The sequence below is a fragment of the Aegilops tauschii genome, chromosome 5 (assembly GCF_002575655.3).
Source record: "Aegilops tauschii subsp. strangulata cultivar AL8/78 chromosome 5, Aet v6.0, whole genome shotgun sequence".
NCBI classification, from domain to species: Eukaryota; Viridiplantae; Streptophyta; class Magnoliopsida; order Poales; family Poaceae; genus Aegilops; species Aegilops tauschii.
In genome coordinates, this window is record NC_053039.3 from 350,245,197 (window position 1) to 350,264,471 (window position 19,275).

At 46.6% G+C, this 19,275-nt stretch overlaps 1 protein-coding gene and 1 long non-coding RNA gene across 4 annotated transcripts; both read right to left on the bottom strand.

Moving 5' to 3' along the window:
* Positions 1–9,905: 9,905 nt before the first annotated feature.
* Positions 9,906–14,124, bottom strand: LOC120963971 (uncharacterized). Of its 2 annotated transcripts, XM_073500379.1 has the most exons (6): positions 13,153–13,538; positions 12,672–13,069; positions 12,085–12,596; positions 11,825–11,939; positions 11,492–11,749; positions 9,906–11,416 (listed from the first exon to the last, which is right to left on the bottom strand). In XM_073500379.1, the coding sequence occupies exons 3-6, from the start codon at positions 12,484–12,486 to the stop codon at positions 10,932–10,934; spliced, it is 1,260 nt and encodes a 419-aa protein (XP_073356480.1). In that variant the 5' UTR covers positions 12,487–12,596; positions 12,672–13,069; positions 13,153–13,538; the 3' UTR covers positions 9,906–10,931. The 2 variants fall into 2 exon arrangements, 1 of the variants encoding a protein (XP_073356480.1); XR_012184844.1 differs by having other exon boundaries at positions 10,859–11,416; positions 12,085–13,069; positions 13,153–14,124.
* Positions 14,125–15,868: 1,744 nt separating this feature from the next.
* On the bottom strand, positions 15,869–18,161 carry LOC141023423 (uncharacterized). Of its 2 annotated transcripts, none has more exons than XR_012184845.1 (3): positions 17,789–17,916; positions 17,602–17,680; positions 15,869–15,981 (listed from the first exon to the last, which is right to left on the bottom strand). It is a non-coding gene; the product is annotated as an uncharacterized lncRNA (long non-coding RNA). The 2 variants fall into 2 exon arrangements; XR_012184846.1 differs by lacking the exon at positions 15,869–15,981 and adding an exon at positions 18,054–18,161 and having other exon boundaries at positions 17,514–17,680; positions 17,789–17,871.
* Positions 18,162–19,275: the final 1,114 nt, after the last annotated feature.

Genomic DNA, 19,275 nt, shown 5'->3' on the forward strand with positions numbered 1-19,275 from the left:
ACTTCGTGATGAACTATAGTATGTAAGGGATGACGAAAGTAATTCCCGAGCTCTTCGCGATGCTGAAATCGACGAAGGTAGAAATCAAGAAAGAGCATCAAGTGTTGATGGTTAACAAGACCACTAGTTTCAAGAAAAGGGCAAAGGGATAGAAGGGGAACTTCAAAAAGAACGGCAAGCAAGTTGCTACTCAAGTGAAGAAGCCCAAGTCTGTACCTAAGCCTGAGACTAAGTGCTTCTACTGCAAAGGGACTGGTCACTGGAAACGGAACTACCCCAAGTATTTGGTGGATAAGAAGGATGGCAAAGTGAACAAAGGTATATTGGATATACATGTTATTGATGTGTACTTACTAGTGTTTATAGCAACCCCTCAGTATTTGCTACTGGTTCAGTTGCTAAAGAGTAGTAACTCGAAACGGGAGTTGCAGAATAAACAGAGACTAGTAAAAGGCGAGGTGACGATGTGTGTTGGAAGTAATTCCAAGATTGATATGATCATCATCGCACACTCCCTGTACTTTCGGGATTAGTGTTGAAACTAAATAAGTGTTATTTGGTGTTTGCGTTGAGCATGAATATGATTTGATCATGTTTATTGCAATACGGTTATTCATTTAAGTTAGAGAACAATTGTTGTTCTGTTTACATGAATAAAAACCTTCTATGGTCATACACACCAACGAAAATGGTTTGTTGGATCTCGATCGTAGTGATACACATATTCATAATATTGAAGCCAAAAGATGCAAAGTTAATAATGATAGTGCAACTTATTTGTGGCACTGCCGTTTAGGTCATATTGGTGTAAAGCGCATGAAGAAACTCCATACTGATGGGATTTTGGAATCACTTGATTATGAATCACTTGATGCTTGCGAACCGTGCCTCATGGGCAAGATGACTAAAATGCCGTTCTCCGGAACTATGGAGAGAGCAACAGATTTGTTGGAAATCATACATACAGATGTATGTGGTCCGATGAAAATTGAGGCTCGTAGCAGGTATCATTATTTTCTGACCTTCACCGATGATTTGAGCAGATATGGGTATATCTACTTAATGAAACAGAAGTCTGAAACATTTGAAAAGTTCATATAATTTCAGAGTGAAGCGGAAAATCATCGTAACAAGAAAATAAAGTTTCTACGATCTGATCGTGGAGAAGAGTATTTGAGTTACGAGTTTGGCCTTCAGTTAAAACAATGTGAAATAGTTTCACTACTCACGCCACCTGGAACACCACAGTGTAATGGTGTGTCCGAACATCGTAACTGTACTTTATTAGATATGGTGCGATATATGATGTCTCTTACCGATCTACCACTATCATTTTTGGGGTTATGCATTAGAGATAGCTGCATTCACGTTAAATAGGGTACCATCTAAATCCGTTGAGACGACATCTTATGAACTGTGGTTTGGCAAGAAACCAAAGTTGTCGTTTCTTAGAGTTTGGGGTTGCGATGCTTATGTGAAAAAGTTTCATCCTGATAAGCTCAAACCCAAATCGGAGAAATGTGTCTTCATAGGATACCCAAAGGAGACAGTTGGGTACACCTTCTATCACAGATCCGAAGGCAAGACATTTGTCGCCAAGAATGGATCCTTTCTAGAGAAGGAGTTTCTCTCGAAAGAAGTGAGTGGGAGGAAAGTAGAACTTGATGAGGTAACTGTACCTGCTCCCTTATTGGAAAGTAGTTCATCACAGAAATCTGTTCCTGTGACTTCTACAGCAATTAGTGAGGAAGTTAATGATGATGATCATGTAAGTTCAGATCAAGTTACTACCAAACCTCGTAGGTAAACCAGAGTAAGATCCGCACCAGAGTGGTACGGTAATCCTGTTCTGGAGGTTATGTTACTAGACCATGACGAACCTACGAACTATGAAGAAGCGATGGTGAGCCCAGATTTCGCAAAATGGCTTGAGGCCATGAAATCTGAGATGAGATCCATGTATGAGAACAAAGTGTGGACTTTGGTTGACTTGCCCGATGATCGGCAAGCAATTGAGAATAAATGGATCTTCAAGAGGAAGATGGACGCTGATAGTAGTGTTACTATCTACAAAGCTAGAATTGTCGCAAAAAGGTTTTCGACAAGTTCAAAGTGTTGACTACGATGAAAGTTTCTCACTCGTATCTATGCTTAAGTCTGTCCGAATCATGTTAGCAATTGCCGCATTTGTGAAATATGGCAAATGGATAAACAAAACTGCATTCCTTAATGGATTTATTAAAGAAGAGTTGTATATGATACAACCAGAAGGTTTTGTCAATCCTAAAGGTGCTAACAAAATATGCAAGCTCCAGCGATCCATCTATGGACTGGTGCAAGTATCTCGGAGTAGGAATATACGCTTTGATAAGTTGATCAAAGGATATAGTTTTATACAGACTTACGGTGAAGCCTGTATTTACAAGAAAGTGAGTGGGAGCACTACAACATTTCTGATAAGTATATGTGAATGACATATTATTGATCGGAAATAATGTAGAATTATTCTGCAAAGAATAAAGGAGTGTTTGAAAGGAGTTTTTCAAAGAAAGACCTCGGTGAAGCTGCTTACATATTGAGCATCAAGATCTATAGAGATAGATGAAGACGCTTGATAAGTTTTTCAATGAGTACATACCTTAACAAGATTTTGAAGTAGTTCAAAATAGAACAGTCAAAGAAAAGAGTTCTTGCCTGTGTTACAAGGTGTGAAATGGAGTAAGACTCAAAGCCCGACCACGGCAGAAGATAGAAAGAGAATGAAAGTCATTCCCTATGCCTTGGCCATAGGTTCTATAAAGTATGACATGTTGTGTACCAGATCTATTGTATACCCTACACTGATTTTGGCAAGGGAGTACAATAGTGATCTAGGAGTAGATCACTGGACAGCGGTCAAAATTATCCTTAGTGGAATAAGGATATGTTTCTCGATTATGGAAGTGACAAAAGGTTCGTCGTAAAGGGTTACGTCGATGCAAGTTTTGACACTAATCTAGATGACTCTAAGTCTCGGTCTAGATACATATTGAAAGTGGGAGCAATTAGCTAAGAGTAGCTCCGTGCAGAGCATTGTAAACATAGAAATTTGCAAAATACTTACGGATCTGAATGTGACAGACCCGTTGACTAAAGTTGTCTCACAATCAAAACATGATCACACCTTAGTACTCTTTGGGTGTTAATCACATAGCGATGTGAACTAGATTATTGACTCTAGTAAACCTTTGAGTGTTGGTCACATAGAGATGTGAACTATGGGTGTTAATCACATAGTGATGTGAATTATTGATGTTAAATCACAAGGCGATGTGAACTAGATTATTGACTGTAGTGCAAGTGGGAGACTGAAGGAAGTATGCCCTAGAGGCAATAATAAAGTATTATATATTTCCTTATATCATGATAAATGTTTATTATTCATGCTAGAATTGTATTAACCGGAAATATAATACATGTGTGAATACATAGACAAACAGAGTGTCACTAGTATGCCTCTACTTGACTAGCTCGTTAATCAAAGATGGTTATGTTTCCTAGCCATAGACATGAGTTGTCATTTGATTAACGGGATCACCTCATTAGGAGAATGACGTGATTGACTTGACCCATTCCGTTAGCTTAGCACCTGATCGTTTAGTATGTTGCTATTGCTTTCTTTATGACTTATACATGTTCCTATGACTATGAGATTATGCAACTCCCGTTTACCGGAGGGACACTTTGTGGGCTACCAAACGTCACAACGTAAATGGGTGATTATAAAGGTGCTCTACAGGTGTCTCCAAAGGTACTTGTTGGGTTGGCGTATTTCGAGATTAGGATTTGTCACTCCGATTGTCGGAGAGGTATCTCTAGGCCCACTCGGTAATGCACATCACTATAAGCCTTGCAAGCATTGTGACTAATGAGTTAGTTGCGGGATGATGTATTACGGAACGAGTAAAGAGACTTGCCGGTAACGAGATTGAACTAGGTATCGAGATACCGACGATCGAATCTCGGGCAAGTAACATACCGATGACAAAGGGAACAACGTATGTTGTTATGCGGTCTGACCGATAAAGATCTTCGTAGAATATGTGGGAACCAATATGAGCATCCAGGTTCCGCTATTGGTTATTGACCGGAGAGGTGTCTCGGTCATGTCTACATAGTTCTCGAACCCGTAGAGTCCGCACGCTTAACGTTACGATGACAGTTTTATTATGAGTTTATGTATGTTGATGTACCGAAGGAGTTCGGAGTCCCGGATGAGATCGGGGACATGACGAGGAGTCTCAAAATGGCCGAGACGTAAAGATCGATATATTGGACGACTATATTCGGACTTCGAAAAGGTTCCGAGTGATTCGGGTATTTTTCGGAGTACCGGAGAGTTACGGGAATTCGTATTGGGCCTTAATGGGCCATACGGGAAAGGAGAGAAAGGCCTCAAAAGGTGGCCGCACCCCTCCCCATGATCTGGTTCGAATTGGACTAGGGAAGGGGGGCGCCCCCTTCCTTCTTTCTCCTTCTCCTTTCCCTTCTCCTATTCCAACAAGGAAAGGAGGAGTCCTACTCCCGGTGGGAGTAGGACTCCCCCTTCTGGCGCGCCTCTCCTCCCTAGGCCGGCGGCCTCCCCCTTGCTCCTTTATATACGGGGGCAGGGGGCACCCAGGGACACACTTGATATACGATATTTTAGCCGTGTGCGGTGCCCCCCTCCACCATATTACACCTCGATAATACTGTTGCAGAGCTTAGGCGAAGCCCTGCGTCGGTGGAACATCATCATCGTCACCACGCCGTCGTGCTGACGAAACTCTCCCTCAACACTCGGCTGGATCGGAGTTCAAGGGACGTCATCGAGCTGAACGTGTGTAGAACTCGGAGGTGCCGTGCGTTCGGTACTTGATCGGTCGGATCGTGAAGACGTACGACTACATCAACCGCGTTGTGATAACGCTTCCGCTGTCGGTCTATGAGGGTACGTGGACAACACTCTCCCCTCTCGTTGCTATGCATCACCATGATCTTGCGTGTGCGTAGGATTTTTTTTGAAATTACTACGTTCCCCAACAATAACAATTTGTGTGCCAAATTTATGTTGATGATATTATATTTGGTTCAAGTAACCCTCATTTTAGTGAAAAGTTTGGAAAGCTAATGTCGGAGAAGTTTGAGATGTCTATGATGAGTGAACTCAAATTCTTTCTTGGTTTGCAAATCAAGCAAACTAAGGAATGTACCTTTGTCACTCAAACAAAGTACACCAAGGACTTATTCAAGAAGTTCAATATGCAAGAATGCAAAGGTATGTCTACACCCATGCCTACTAGTGGACATCTTGATTTGACCAAAGATGGTGATCCGGTTGATCACAAAGTTTATCGCTCTATGATTGGTTCATTGTTATATCTATGTGCCTCTCGTCCTGATATTATGCTAAGTGTGTGCATGTGTGCACGATATCAAGCGGCCCCTAAAGAGTGTCTTCTTAAGGCTGTGAAAAGGATAGTGAGATACTTAATACACACACCAAATTTTGGCATTTCGTATCCTAAGAGGTCTTCTTTCGATCTTGTTGGTTACTCCGATTCGGACTATGCCGGAGACAAGGTTGATAGAAAGTCCACTTCGGGTACTTGTCAATTTCTTGGTAGATCTCTTGTGTCTTGGTCCTCCAAGAAACAAAACTCGGTATCCTTATCCACCGCCGAAGGGGAATACATTGCTGCTGGATCATGTTGTGCTCAATTACTTTGGATGACCCAAACTCTTAAAGATTATGGGATATATGTGAAACATGTTCCATTGCTTTGTGACAATGAAAGTGCTATTAAGATTGCTCACAATCCCGTGCAACATTCTCGAACTAAGCATATTGAAGTTCGTCATCATTTCATTCGAGATCATGTTGCCAAAGGGGACATTGATCTTAAGCATGTTCGCACCGATAAGCAATTAGCGGATATATTTACCAAACCGCCTGATGAGAAAGTCTTTTGCCGTTTGAGAGGTGAATTGAACATCATTGATGCTTCAAACTTGGAGTAGGAACTCCATTTGGATACATGCAAGGCATGACCCTTTGACTAATCCTTGATATTTCTTTCATGATGCTATCTATATGTCTTGGATATTTTTGCACCCTTGCATGCTATCTAACATTTGTAGGTAGTTGGATGAATCTAAATCCATGAGATTGCAACTCACTCACATCTTGAGCAATCTCTACATCATCAAGTCTCTACATAATGGTGGTTGAAGACACGGAAGCACAAAACTCTTCAAACATATCCTTTGACAAATTCTACATTAAGATTTATGATTGTCATTTTGGATACACAAGTATTTTTCCTTGCAAAGCTAACCCATGTAGGAAAATGAACTCAAGTTCCAAGTGGTGCTCCCAACTCTTGATGAGCTACATCAACCTTGAGCAACCCACACAAGTTCAACCACATGATCAAGATCAACACCACCACCCAAGGTATGTTATTCCATCTTACAGAAGCTTTACTCCAAGACATGGGTCAAAGCAACTCAACAAGATGTGAATACATCAAGATGCTTAAACGAAAAATGGTAACCCCATTTTGAGCTTAAACGATGAGTATGACCAAAGATCAAGTGACCTCACTTGACTCTTATGTCAATATACTCTAACATAGGTAACTTTGTCACCGCCCAATTCTAGATGAAGTTCTCCTATGTTTCCTCTTGCATTTGTCTCATGCATGTGTGTTTCCCCTTTAAAAAAACAAAAAAACTTCATCTAGATCTTTTCATTTCTTCTTGTTCTGCATTTTCTGCATCCAATTCTTTGCAAATCTTTCAGCAAATTCCTTGCAAATCCTTGTGAGATCTTAATTGCCTAGTGAGCTGAGGTGACAAGTGTTTCACTGTAATGAACTCGGTCACACCGGTTTGTTTTCTTCGGCCCAACCGAATTCTCTCGGTGCCACCGAAGCACACAACTCGGTGCTACCGATTTCACTACAGGAAGACAACTTGCCACTTATTCCTGCAGTCTTTTTGCTCCAGCTCCACTCAATGATTCTTGTCCTCTACCAGCATCACATTCAACTTGCTTTGTGACTCAAGGACCAAACCCTTCTGCAATAAAACAAAAATCCAGAAGAGCCCTTCTTGGAAATTGATGTCAAAGGGGGAGAGAGGGATCACATCAAAGACATGTTCATATCTGATCATATTCGATTGCTTGCATTAGCTCTGTTGTCTTTTCTTTTGCTCTGATTTTCTGTTCCCTATCTTCTCCCAATATCCCATGCAAGATTCAGGGGGAGCAAGACATCTAAGGGGAGGAAATCTCTGATTTTATTGCACATCTTTACCCTTGGGGACATGTCTATATCCAATAGAGTACTCAGTACTCACTCTCTACATGTCATCCCAGTCTTGGTACTCTTGTGGTTTCTTCTGTTTGCTCTGGCTACTAGATGTATCTATGTTATCTAACCTTGTTTACTCAGGTTCATTCTTTCCAAAGCCAATTCAAAGACCGCAAGGTAAGTAAATGCATCTCAGTCATGTGTATGAGGATCTCTTGCTGTTGTACATATTGTTTGCAAGAAAGACTCATGAGCATGAATGTACATTTCCTATATTTACATCATTCACTCTGATGCATATAGCCAAGATACATGTAGCACATGGCTTACTCTGTCATGCTTATGCATTCACATGCTCCTATGTTTCATATTTATATGATTGAATACATATAGGGGGAGCCTTTGCATGTTACATGTCTTTCCAAAGCTTTACTTGTTGTTCTCTATATCTTTATCTAAAGCTTTGATGTATGTTGTCATCAATTACCAAAAAGGGGGAGATCGAAAGCACAAGTGCTCCCTGGGTGGTTTTGGTAATTAATGTCAACATATTTCTTGTTGGACTAATGTTTCTACCTAGTATGTTTCAGATAAGTTCAACAATGGAGTGGCATGGACTAGAGGATGTGAAACCCCTTCAAATATGCTAAGGACAAAGGATTGGCTCAAGCTCAAAGCTCAGGACTCTACATTTTCCATTTTAGTGATCCAAGATCACAATTAGTCCATAGGAAAGCCAATACTATTAAGAAGGGATGAGGTGTTGCTTAATGGCTTGCTTGCTCAAAGTGCTTAGTGATATGCTCCAAAGCCCTCAACCACTTCCTCACTTCCAAATTAGTCCCAAACCTAAAAGTCAATTTCGGCCTCACCGATTCTTTCTATCCGGAGCCACCGAGTTCAGTTGACATAGCCACTGCCAGAAACCCTAGTCAGTTCGGTCTCACCAATGGGATCTCGGTCTCACCGAGATGGGCTTGCAAACTCTCTGTTGCCTATTGCAATATTTTCGGTCCCACCGAGATACGCAATCGGTCCCACCGAATTTGTTTGACCAACTCTCTGTTTTGCTTATTACCCAAACCGGTCCCACCGAGTTTGAGTAATCAGTCAAACCGAGTTTTGGATTTACCCTAACCCTAGCACATCGGTCCCACCGAGTTGATCCAGTCGGTCCCACCGAAACACCTAACGGCCACATTATGAACCAAATCGGTCTGACCGAGTTCTCTAAATCGGTCCCACCGAGTTTGGTGATTTGTGTGTAACGGTTAGAGTTTGTGTGGAGGCTATATATACCCCTCCACCCACTCTTCATTCGTGGAGAGACCCATCAGAACATGCCTACACTTCCAATACATATTTTTTCAGAGAGAACCACCTACACTTGTGTTGAGGTCAAGATATTCCATTCCAACCACATAAATCTTGATCTCTAGCCTTCCCCAAGTTGCTTTCCACTCAAATCTTCTTTCTACCAAATCCAATCCTATGAGAGATAGTTGAGTGTTGGGGAGACTATCATTTGAAGCACAAGAGCAAGGAGTTCATCATCAACACACCGTTTGTTACTTCTTGGAGAGTGGTGTCTCCTAGATTGGCTAGGTGTCACTTGGGAGCCTCCGACAAGATTGTGGAGTTGAACTAAGGAGTTTATAATAGCAAGGAGATCGCCTACTTCGTGAAGATCTGCCCTAGTGAGGCAAGTCCTTCATGGGCGACGGCCATGGTGGAATAGACAAGGTTGCTTCTTCGTGGACCCTTCATGGGTGGAGCCCTCCATGGACTCGCGCAACCGTTACCCTTCGTGGGTTGAAGTCTCCATCAACGTGGATGTACGATAGCACCACCTATCGGAACCACGGATAAAAATTTCCGTGTCTCCAAATTGCGTTTGCACACTCCAATCCCTTCTCTTTACATTCTTGCAACTTGCATGCTTTACTTTCCGTTGCTCATATACTCTTTGTATGCTTGCATGCTTGCTTGATATGTATTGTGAATGTTTAAACTTGTGCTAATACTCCACTTCAATTTAAGAGAATTAAACACTGCAACTTTTCTTGATTAGAGTCTATTCACCCCCCTCTAGACACCTCTTCTCGATCCTTTCATTATCACGCACTGCTAGGACGAACCGCATTCGCTCGATTCAACGCGGTGCCACATTATGCTTATCTCAAGCTCAAGATGCCTGGTCCACGTGGCGTCATTACAGTAAATGGAAACACGGAACGCTCCCTCTGCATAGAGGAGCACACCGCAGCCCTAGCAGCAGAAGTACAGAGTGGCCTTCTCAAGCAGCACTATAATCCGGCTGCCGAGCCCCTGGACACCATTAAGAGGGTCCGGACTACACTGCAGTAGGACAGCTTGGCTCGTCACGAGCCAAACTAGCAATTTGGCCTCCGTCCCAGCCCCGATGAGGCAATGGTATTAGTACCGCATGCATATAAACCACGCACTCAAAACCCCATGGGTACTGACGGAGGCATAACTCGCTCGCGATCCACAGTACGGCTTGATAGACCCTGGGATCTGCACGTTTTTGCCTTTTCTTTTTACGGGTTTTCTTCTCTTTTCGAGGCCTACATGGACGACCCACTTGCAGAACACACCAAGGAGGCAAGGAGCTTTGGCGTACAAGGGAACCCCCAGGTGATCTCTAATAAACAATTACCATACTTGTTTTACACACCCACACGCTGCTCGCCCTTGGTTACGGCATGTTAAATAGCCTTACTCGCTTATTGCATTACTTGTACAAAGTACGCCTCGACGTAATAGTTACATCACAATGGTGAATAAATGGTGGCGTCAGCTCATTACTGCATTTTTTCCCGTTTCCTCACCTTAATATCTATTACGCATTACACACGTACACCATGGAACGTACTACTACGCCAGGGGCTTCATTACACCCTGCATCACGACAATAAAAGTCCGAACACTTTTACAGTATAGTTCGGCACCCCGAACTTATAGCATTATATGCATCGGCTCCGAATCATGTCTTCGGTCAATAGTTGGGTTGCCCGGCTCCTGTGTTTACTACCTTACGTTCCGCTATATTGACTAGGATAGTAAAGGGAGAACTACTGTGAATGTGTCCCGGTTCTTCTGGACGAGCACCTCAGTAGAGAAAGCCGAAAACTGACTGTCATGATGCGGCAAGAGCCAGTCAGCTGTTCGAGAGGTTTCAAATCGTTGGAGATTTTTTTCCGCTTCTTGCGAAGAATCGGTTCTTCCGATTAGGCGTGTATAACGCCCCTAATTCGGCCTTCCGAACACCAGAGGCTTCGCCAACTTTCTTAATTGTCAAACTCCTATGGCTAAGTCAGGGCGGTAAAGGCCGCATATTCTGATTGCCTTGTTCATTGCGCTAAACTCCTCCTTTAAGGACCAGAATGTGGAGTAAAGAGTGTTTAGATTTATCCCGAACACCCCCGTACTATCTACGTGGGGGCAGAAGTCGAAGACTGGTCAACCCTCAGATTTAATAAATGGCCGCACATGAGGTAAAATTTAAATCATAAGCATTATACTACATAACATCATTGTTCCATATTACAGGGCAAGGTAATACACATGTGCTCATGGGAATATAACATCCTTCGAACATTGCTCCGCCATAAGGCGGGACCCCTCCAGGACACCATCAAAATAGTGCTCGAGTCGACGATGCTCCTTGCCCTCCGGCGGTCCCTCGGTCATCAGCTTCTTGGCATCCAGCTTCGGCCAATGCGCCTTTACGCGGGCAAAGGCCATACGCGCACCTTCAATACAGACCGACCGCTTCATGGCTTCGAGCCGCGGACAGGCACTCACAAGCCGCTGCACAAGTCCGAAGTAGCTGCTAGGTATAGGATGGGCAGGCCACAGCTGGACTATCAGGTCCTTCATCGCTAGCTCTGCCAACCTGTGCAGCTCGACCAACTGCTTTAGCTGGTCGCTGAAGGGCACCGGATGTTCGGATCCCAGATATTGGGACCAGAATAGCTTCTCCGTAGACATCCCTTCTTTGGCTCTATAATGCTCGGCAGCATCTGATACACTGTGCGGCAGATCCGTAAACGCCCCTGGAAAATCCAAATTCAGGATAAGTTCAAGGAACGCTTCTTCTACATACTTGCTATGCATGGTGAAAGACTTGCCCGCCGTAATCTTCTTGGCCGCCTGAATTTCCTGGAGGGCGCTCTGGGCTTCGGCTCGTGCATCCTGCGCGCTCTGGCGGGCCTTCGCCAATTCGGACTCTTGCGCCTTACAATCGCGCTCCAAGGACTCCAATCTCTCTATCGCGCCCTGGAGCTGTTGCTGCGCCTCGCCAACTCGGGCCTCGTGCTTCTCGCGTGAGGCGCGTTCCTTGGCCTCGGCTAGCACCTTCTTAAGGGCTGTCACCTCGGTCGTGGCCCCTAATAAAGCTTATGACACTTTAGTCCGGTCGGACTATTCATTTTTTCGAAATATACCCACAGGTTACTGCATACCTTGGCTATCCTCCAGCTGCTTCTTCACGAGGCCGAGCTCCTTCTCAGCCCGCTCCAGTTTCTGCTTCAGTCCGGAGACCTCCGCAGCATGAGCAGTGGCAGCCTGCAACGATACCTACTTGTTCACATAGACAACTCATGTTAGACTCCTGCGATATTTATTCTTGATCCTCTGTTCGGCTTTTCCTCCCGAACACCAAACAGAGCATCAGGGGCTATTGTCTATACTGTGATATTTTTCCTACAATCACATTACTTACCTCAAAGCCCGTTAGAAGGCTATTGCAGGCTTCGGTCAGTCCGCTTTTGACAAACTGAACCTTTTCTATTACCGTGTCCATAAGGACACGATGTTCATCTACGATAGAGGCGCCTCGTAGCGCCTCCAACAGATTATCCGGTGCCTCTGGTTGGACAGAGGTCACCGGTGGAACAGGCACGTTCCCTCCTTGTGGAGAATGCCGTTCGCTGGACCCCGGAGCCGTGTGGATCTCCGGAATGGTATCCGGCTGAGGTTCGAAGGGAACTCGGGCCCCGTCACCAGTCCCCGTGGGGACTTTTCCCCATGTGTCCGGCGACTGAAGAATCGTCCTGGGGCGCCACCCCGATGATATCCGAAAGCTCCCCCTAGTCGGGGAAGGTCTTTTGCGACACCGCCTCATCGTCACCCTTGGGAGAGACGGAATGAGCAGGTGGCGGAGCCATGCTAGCCATCTCCTTTGAGTCTAGCGTTTCCTCTGTCGAGGATCGCGGGGAGCCATCGCGTGCCGGACTGTAATAACATGGTTTAAGGTATATCAATATCACAGACCAGAAAGGCCAGACGTTTTCGGATTCTGGTACTTACGAGGCGGCCTGAGGCTTGGTCCGACGAGGTCTCTCCGGACTGCTATCGACATCCCACACGGAGTTATCCACGAGGGAGCCTCTAACCCTCTTGGGCGTTTTCACCCCCGGACTTGTGGGGGCCGCTCTCTTCTTCCTCCCCACATCGGGTGGGGAGTCGTTTTCTTCTTCCTCTCCGTTGTCGTCGTCAGCGGACGAAGAGGAAGTCTCTCTTCCGGACATCACGTCCGGAGTGCTTTTACGGCGAGGGCCCTTCTTGACCCCTTTGGCCACCTTCTTAGCCGCCTTCTCCGGCACCTCATAAGGTGCAGGGAACAACATCTTCTCCAGTAATGGAAATCCTTGGTCTTCGGGCAACGGAGCCGGACAGTTAATCTCCTCAGCCACCTTGATCCAGGCCTGAAAACATGGATGGAAAAGCTTAGGCTTTACCTCAAAACATGCCAGTAAAAGGTATGCTTTGAAAACATGAAATAACTTACCGAATTAGCCTGGCGCTTTAAGCTAAGCCCGCGATCCTCGGTCATAGGCGGCGGCATCTCGCCGGCCTTAAAAAGCACTCTCCAGATGTCTTCGTGCGTCATGCCGAAGAGCTCTTGAAGTGGCTGGTGCTTGGCCGGATCATACTCCCACAGATGGCAAGTCCGGCGTTGGCACGGAAGGACCCGACGAATGAGCATGACATGGACCACATTGACAAGCTTGATTTTCCTATCTATCATGTTCTGGACGCACGTCTGGAGCCCAGTCAGCTCGTCCGAAGGACCCCAGGTTAGGCCCCTCTCTTGCCAGAAGGTGAGCCGCATCGGGATTCTGGATCGGAATTTAGGGGTCGCCGCCCAGTTGGCGTCGCGCGGCTCGGTGATGTAAAACCACCCCGATTGCCACCCCTTCACCGTCTCCGCAAATGAGCCTTCGAGCCAGGTGACGTTGGGCATCTTGCCCACCATAGCGCCTCCGCACTCTGCTTGTTGACCGCTCACTACTTTCGGCCTCACATTGAAGGTCTTCAGCCACAGGGTGAAGTGAGGTGGGATGCGGAGAAAAGCCTCACAAACGACGATAAATGCTGAAATGTTGAGGATGAAGTTGGGGGCTAGGTCATGAAAATCCAGCCCGTAGTAAAACATCAACCCACGGACGAATGGGTGAAGAGGGAACCCCAGCCCGCAAACGAAATGTGTAAGAAACACAACCCTCTCGTGGGGCTCGGGAGTAGGGACGATCTGTCCCTTGGCCGGGAGTCGATGAATGATCTCCTTGGCCAGATATCCGGCCTCCCGGAGCTCCTTGATATCCTTCTTCTTGACGGAAGAGGCCATCCACTTACCTCTAGCTCCAGATCCGGACATCTTTGGAGTGCTTTCTCGAAAAGGGAGAAGCTAAAACATGGGCGCTGGAGCTCAGGGACGGAAGGGCTGAGGAGAAACCAAGGTGTGGGTAAAGAAAGGGAATCCTTATCCCCTTATAAAGGCCCTGAATATCAAGCGCCTCCCCACTCGCCTTAAACTCACCTTTCCCAAGGGCCGTGCAAACGGCACGGTTGGGTCACCCACGCCCGCATTGATGAGAATCCCGCAATGAGGGGACACGATCTCTGCTTCGACAAGATGTGCCAATAGCAACTGCGTCTCGAAACATGGGGTGGCAAATGAAAAGCGGTTCGAAATTACGACCGGACGGACGTGATGTTACGTTGCAGAAAGCTGTCAGCGGATGGAACTCGTGTAAAAATATATACTCTCTCTGCGGTTGTGTGTGGTGTGTGTTACATGTCTGGATACAATCATCGCATCCGAAGACTATCTTGGAGTTTGGAAAAAGGGGGAACCTGCCTTGCAATGCCGAAGACAATCTGCGCGCCGGACTCCTCGTCATTGAAGCCAGGTTCAGGGGCTACTGAGGGAGTCCTGGACTAAGGGGTCCTCGGGCGTCCGACCTTATTCATTGGGCCGGACTGATGGGCTGTGAAGATATGAAGGCCGAAGACTATACCCGTGTCCGGATTGGACTTTCCTTGGCGTGGAAGGCAAGAAGGCGACCCACTATGAATATTCCTTCTTATGTGACCGACTCCATGTAACCCTAGATCTCTCCAGTGTGTACATAAACCGGAGAGCGTAGTCCGGATAGGCAGATACTCATTACCATATTCACATAGGCTAGACTTCTAGGGTTTAGCCATTACAATCTCGTGGTAGATCAACTCTTGTAACACTCATATTCATCAAGATCAATCAAGCAGGAAGTAGGGTATTACCTCCATAGAGAGGGCCCAAACCTGGGTAAACATCGTGTCCCCCGTCTCCTGTTACCATCGATCCTAGACGCACAGTTCGAGACCCCCTACCCGAGATCCGCCGGTTTTAACATCGACACTGAATTTCTCAATTCGGTCCCACCGAGTTTGGTGAATTGTGTGTAACGGCTAGATTTTGTGTGGAGGCTATATATACCCCTCCACCCATCCTTCATCCATGGAGAAAGCCATCAGAACGTGCCTACACTTCCAGCATTCATTTTCTGAGAGAGAACCACCTACTCATGTGTTGAGAGCAAGATATTCCAATCCAACCACAAGAATCTTGATCTCTAGCCTTCCCCAAGTTGCTTTCCACTCAAATCATCTTTCCACCAAATCGAAATATGTGAGAGAGAGTTGAGTATTGGGGATACTACCATTTGAAGCACAAGAGCAAGGAGTTCATCATCAACACACTATCTATTACCTTTTGGAGAGTGGTGTCTCCTAGATTGGTTAGGTGTCACTTGGGCGCCTCCGTCAAGATTGTGGAGTTGAACCAAGGAGTTTGTACGGGCAAGGAGGTCGCCTACTTCGTGAAGATCTACCCTAGTGAGGCAAGTCCTTCGTGGGCGATGGCCACGGTGTGATAGACAAGGTTGCTTCTTCGTGGACCCTTCGTGGGTGGAGCCCTCCATGGACTCGCGTGTGGCACCCCAGCTTAGAGAAACCAGAACACCCTGTATTCCAGCCCAGAGATCGAGGTGAAGTCTTCTGGAATAGGGCACTGCTTAGCATAGAACAAACCTGCTTTCTATTGATACACGATTATGAATACAAGGTCTCCGATATTACAATAAATAACATCGGCACGTTGACACTACGCCAACCACAGTTGCTCTATGCAAGCAGCATAACAATCTGGGGCAGCGGAACAACTATTGGCAGCGGAACAACGAACGGCGATGATGGACTCCAATCCGCAGGGACTCTGGCTGGAACGTTTATCCTAGCTCGCAAACAAAGGAACCACACCAAACAAGCAAGCAAACAAGGCACGACCTGCAAACTGGCATGACACGCCAGGTCAGTACATTGAATGTACTTGCAAGCTCACAATAACCAAAAGCAGTCAAGACAAACAACAACATGGCATTAGCAGGTTAAATAAATCAGGAGCATGATACTAACAGAACAACATGATACAACTAAAACAATACGAAAATGGCACGAACATATGAACATGATAATACTAGGATGCAACATGATGACATTATCATGCACCAACTTACTCTGCTCGGGTTACCTTGTAACCATCACAGGCATCACTTACCAACCTCAGACATCACACGATCATCTCAGGATCAAATCAAGCTTGGTATAAACAATACCGTAGTAATCATTAAATGACCACAAGGAGCTTGATCTTTACCCACGACTCTCGCACAACATCACGAATATCCAAAAACTCGGTATCCTCGATACCACGGTGATCATTCACGGATCACAAACGGAACCACTATGGGCTCAACGGGTTACCTCGTAACCAAACGGTGATCATCCACGAATCACAGAACCAACTTATCTCATCATCAAATCGGGGTTGTTATTAAGCACATCATTATTATTATTACTGTTGACCCATAGTGTGACCGACATGAACCGGGCCCTTATCCGCGGGCGCGGCTATCGATAGGTTTAACACACACACACTCTGCAGAGGTAGCACACTTTACCCACACCACGGAACCATGGCCTCGCACTCCCATTTGGGTGGACCAACGGCATCCCGACAAAACCGTCCTACTGCCATGACACTCTCTTGGCCACTCCGACCAACACCCCCTTAGGGTTCAGTCCTGGGTGGCCCCGTGCCTACCAAAGGCATCACGGCCACCGTCTTGGCAAAACAAAAACGGTCCCAAACAGGGACAACAAGGCGCCTAACAACTACGGGCACACAAGGCTTATGTCCGCCTACCTGATCAGGGTAGCGCGCGCCCATAACCTTCCCTCGTTGGAGGCACCGGCGAGAGGCACGACAATAGACCCAGTTAGGACCCTTCCAGAAAGGCAAGTGTGGTTGCACTGGTCAGCTCGATATGGTGGCACCATGACTCAGCCAATAGTTGTTCAAGTTCAATGAAGTCCGGTTAAACTTGAATGCAATAAGCTGAGCCATATTAAAATAACATGATGCAACTACAATGCATGAGCATGATATCAAGATGAGCATGGAGGTGCAACATAATCATCGAGCATAACCACAATGAAACATTAACCAAATGAGCATGGCAAGCTGACGGGCATAACATTACACATGAGCATATCATGACCACTAGCATCATAAAAAATACCATGCAAGAACACATCCAGAATACTACCAAGTAAGCATATAACCAACTGGATACAAAGTAACATGCATAGCAACGGCACCAGATAACAGTCCGTAAACATGCATCCAAAAGAACACACTGCTACTACTATCAAGCATGACATATAACAATAATACTAGCAATAAGTGCAAGATAACAAGATGAAGAAGAGCATAGCATGAGAGTGAACACAGATCTATAAGTATCACCGAAACAACGATAACCGTATCAAAACAAGCAAACATTTATTAAATATTCAAGTTGAAAACCATGGCTACTGCATGACTATCATGCAAGTGGTTGTTGTGGCTTGCCTGGGGGTGACGGACACTCGGGGAAGAAGTGCGGTGAAGCCGCGGAACGAAACGCCAGACGGTTCCCTCTCGGAGGGGGCTGATTTGAAGCAAGGGCAAAATGGTCATTTTTATTGTGTGAACACTTTATGAAAATGTCACCAACAGAAAGAGCTCGACGAGACGAAGACATGAGCGTTGGTTTCACCTCAATCGGAGTTACGGTTGCGGAGTTATGAGGTGTGGAAGAAGAAGGACCAATTTGTGAATATTTTCATCACCAACGGGTCCCTAAGTGGATAAGGAAGAAGCGCATATGAGAAAATACACTTTCTGACCAGAGAAAGCATATTCCTGGCCGCAGTAGACGAAAATACGTTTTCCAGGGGCGAAAACGCATTTTGGCAAAAGAAGGAAAAGAATACGCTTTCCTCAAATGAAAACGTACTCCAGGAAAACCCGTTTCCACTTACGTGACGTGGCAGTGGCGGGTTCAACGGATAGAGGATGACATGCGGGGCCCACCTTATCCTTCTCTCTCCTCCCCCTATCTTCTTCTTCCTCCCGTGCCTGGCCACGACAAAAAGCAGAGGAGGAGGGCAGGGGCGCTGCCGGCGCTGGCCCCGCTGACTCCGGCCGCTCCAGGCCAAGGAAAGGGCACTGGCGGCTTCAGGGTGGCGTGCCGCACCCGTTCAGAGAGGAACCGTACACCGGGGAGGAGTGGAGAGGACGGGAGGCCGCGGCGACGGAGGCGGACAGAGAGGCAGCGGTGGTGATGATCTCCGGTGATGCAGGGCGCTCCGGCGAGGGGTGATGGGGTGGGGCGACTCAACGGAGCACGGGGAGGAAGGTGGTGAGGCTGGACATGGAGGAGGAGGTCGGGACGGCTCGAGATGGAGTGGTGCAGAGAGGCGGGCGACGGCCCGACTTGCGGGACACGCGGCCAGAGTGGACTCCGGCGATGGGCGAGGTGGTGGGGCGAACCGCAGGGATGAGGAGGCACTGGTGGACAGCTCGGGAGGAGGAGAGGAGGCCCGAGGAGGCCAGATCCGAGACGAACTCCGGCGAGGTCACGGTGGTCCAAGGAGGGAACGACGAGATTGGGCGATTCTGGTGACCAAATGAGGCGAGGGAGGGATGAGTGAGCTGCAGGAGAGGTCGGGCACGCCTTATATAGACTCGGGGAAGGCTCTGGATCCTCATAATCGAGCTTGAGCAGTGCATTAATGGTGGACAGAGGCTGGACGCGGCACAGGCACGGCTCTAACGGTGTATTAAAGGCGAACGACGACAAGGCAGAGGCACAGGGCGACGCAGAGGCTCACGGGGAAGCTCATGGACAAGGTTTGAGGTCAAGACGAGGACGGAGTAGACGAGCACAGTGGCCGGACCGAGCCAGAGCTTGCAATTCGCATGACGACAGCATGATCACCACGTGCACTGGAGCAAACAGCTCGATTTGGCCGGACAGACCATGTTCAGTAGATGGACCTTAGTGCCCTTAGACCAACTGAAGAAATAATTGGGTCCAGGGGGCAAAGAAGAGATTTGCACCTAGCTCCAAAGTAAATCAACAGGAAGGTGTTTGTAACTTGTTCTGGTTCACATGAGAGGATTTGGACTCAGATCTTTGGCCATCGTGATCAATCACTAAGATGATCCTAGTTAACAAACATCAGACTAAGAGGAGAGGTT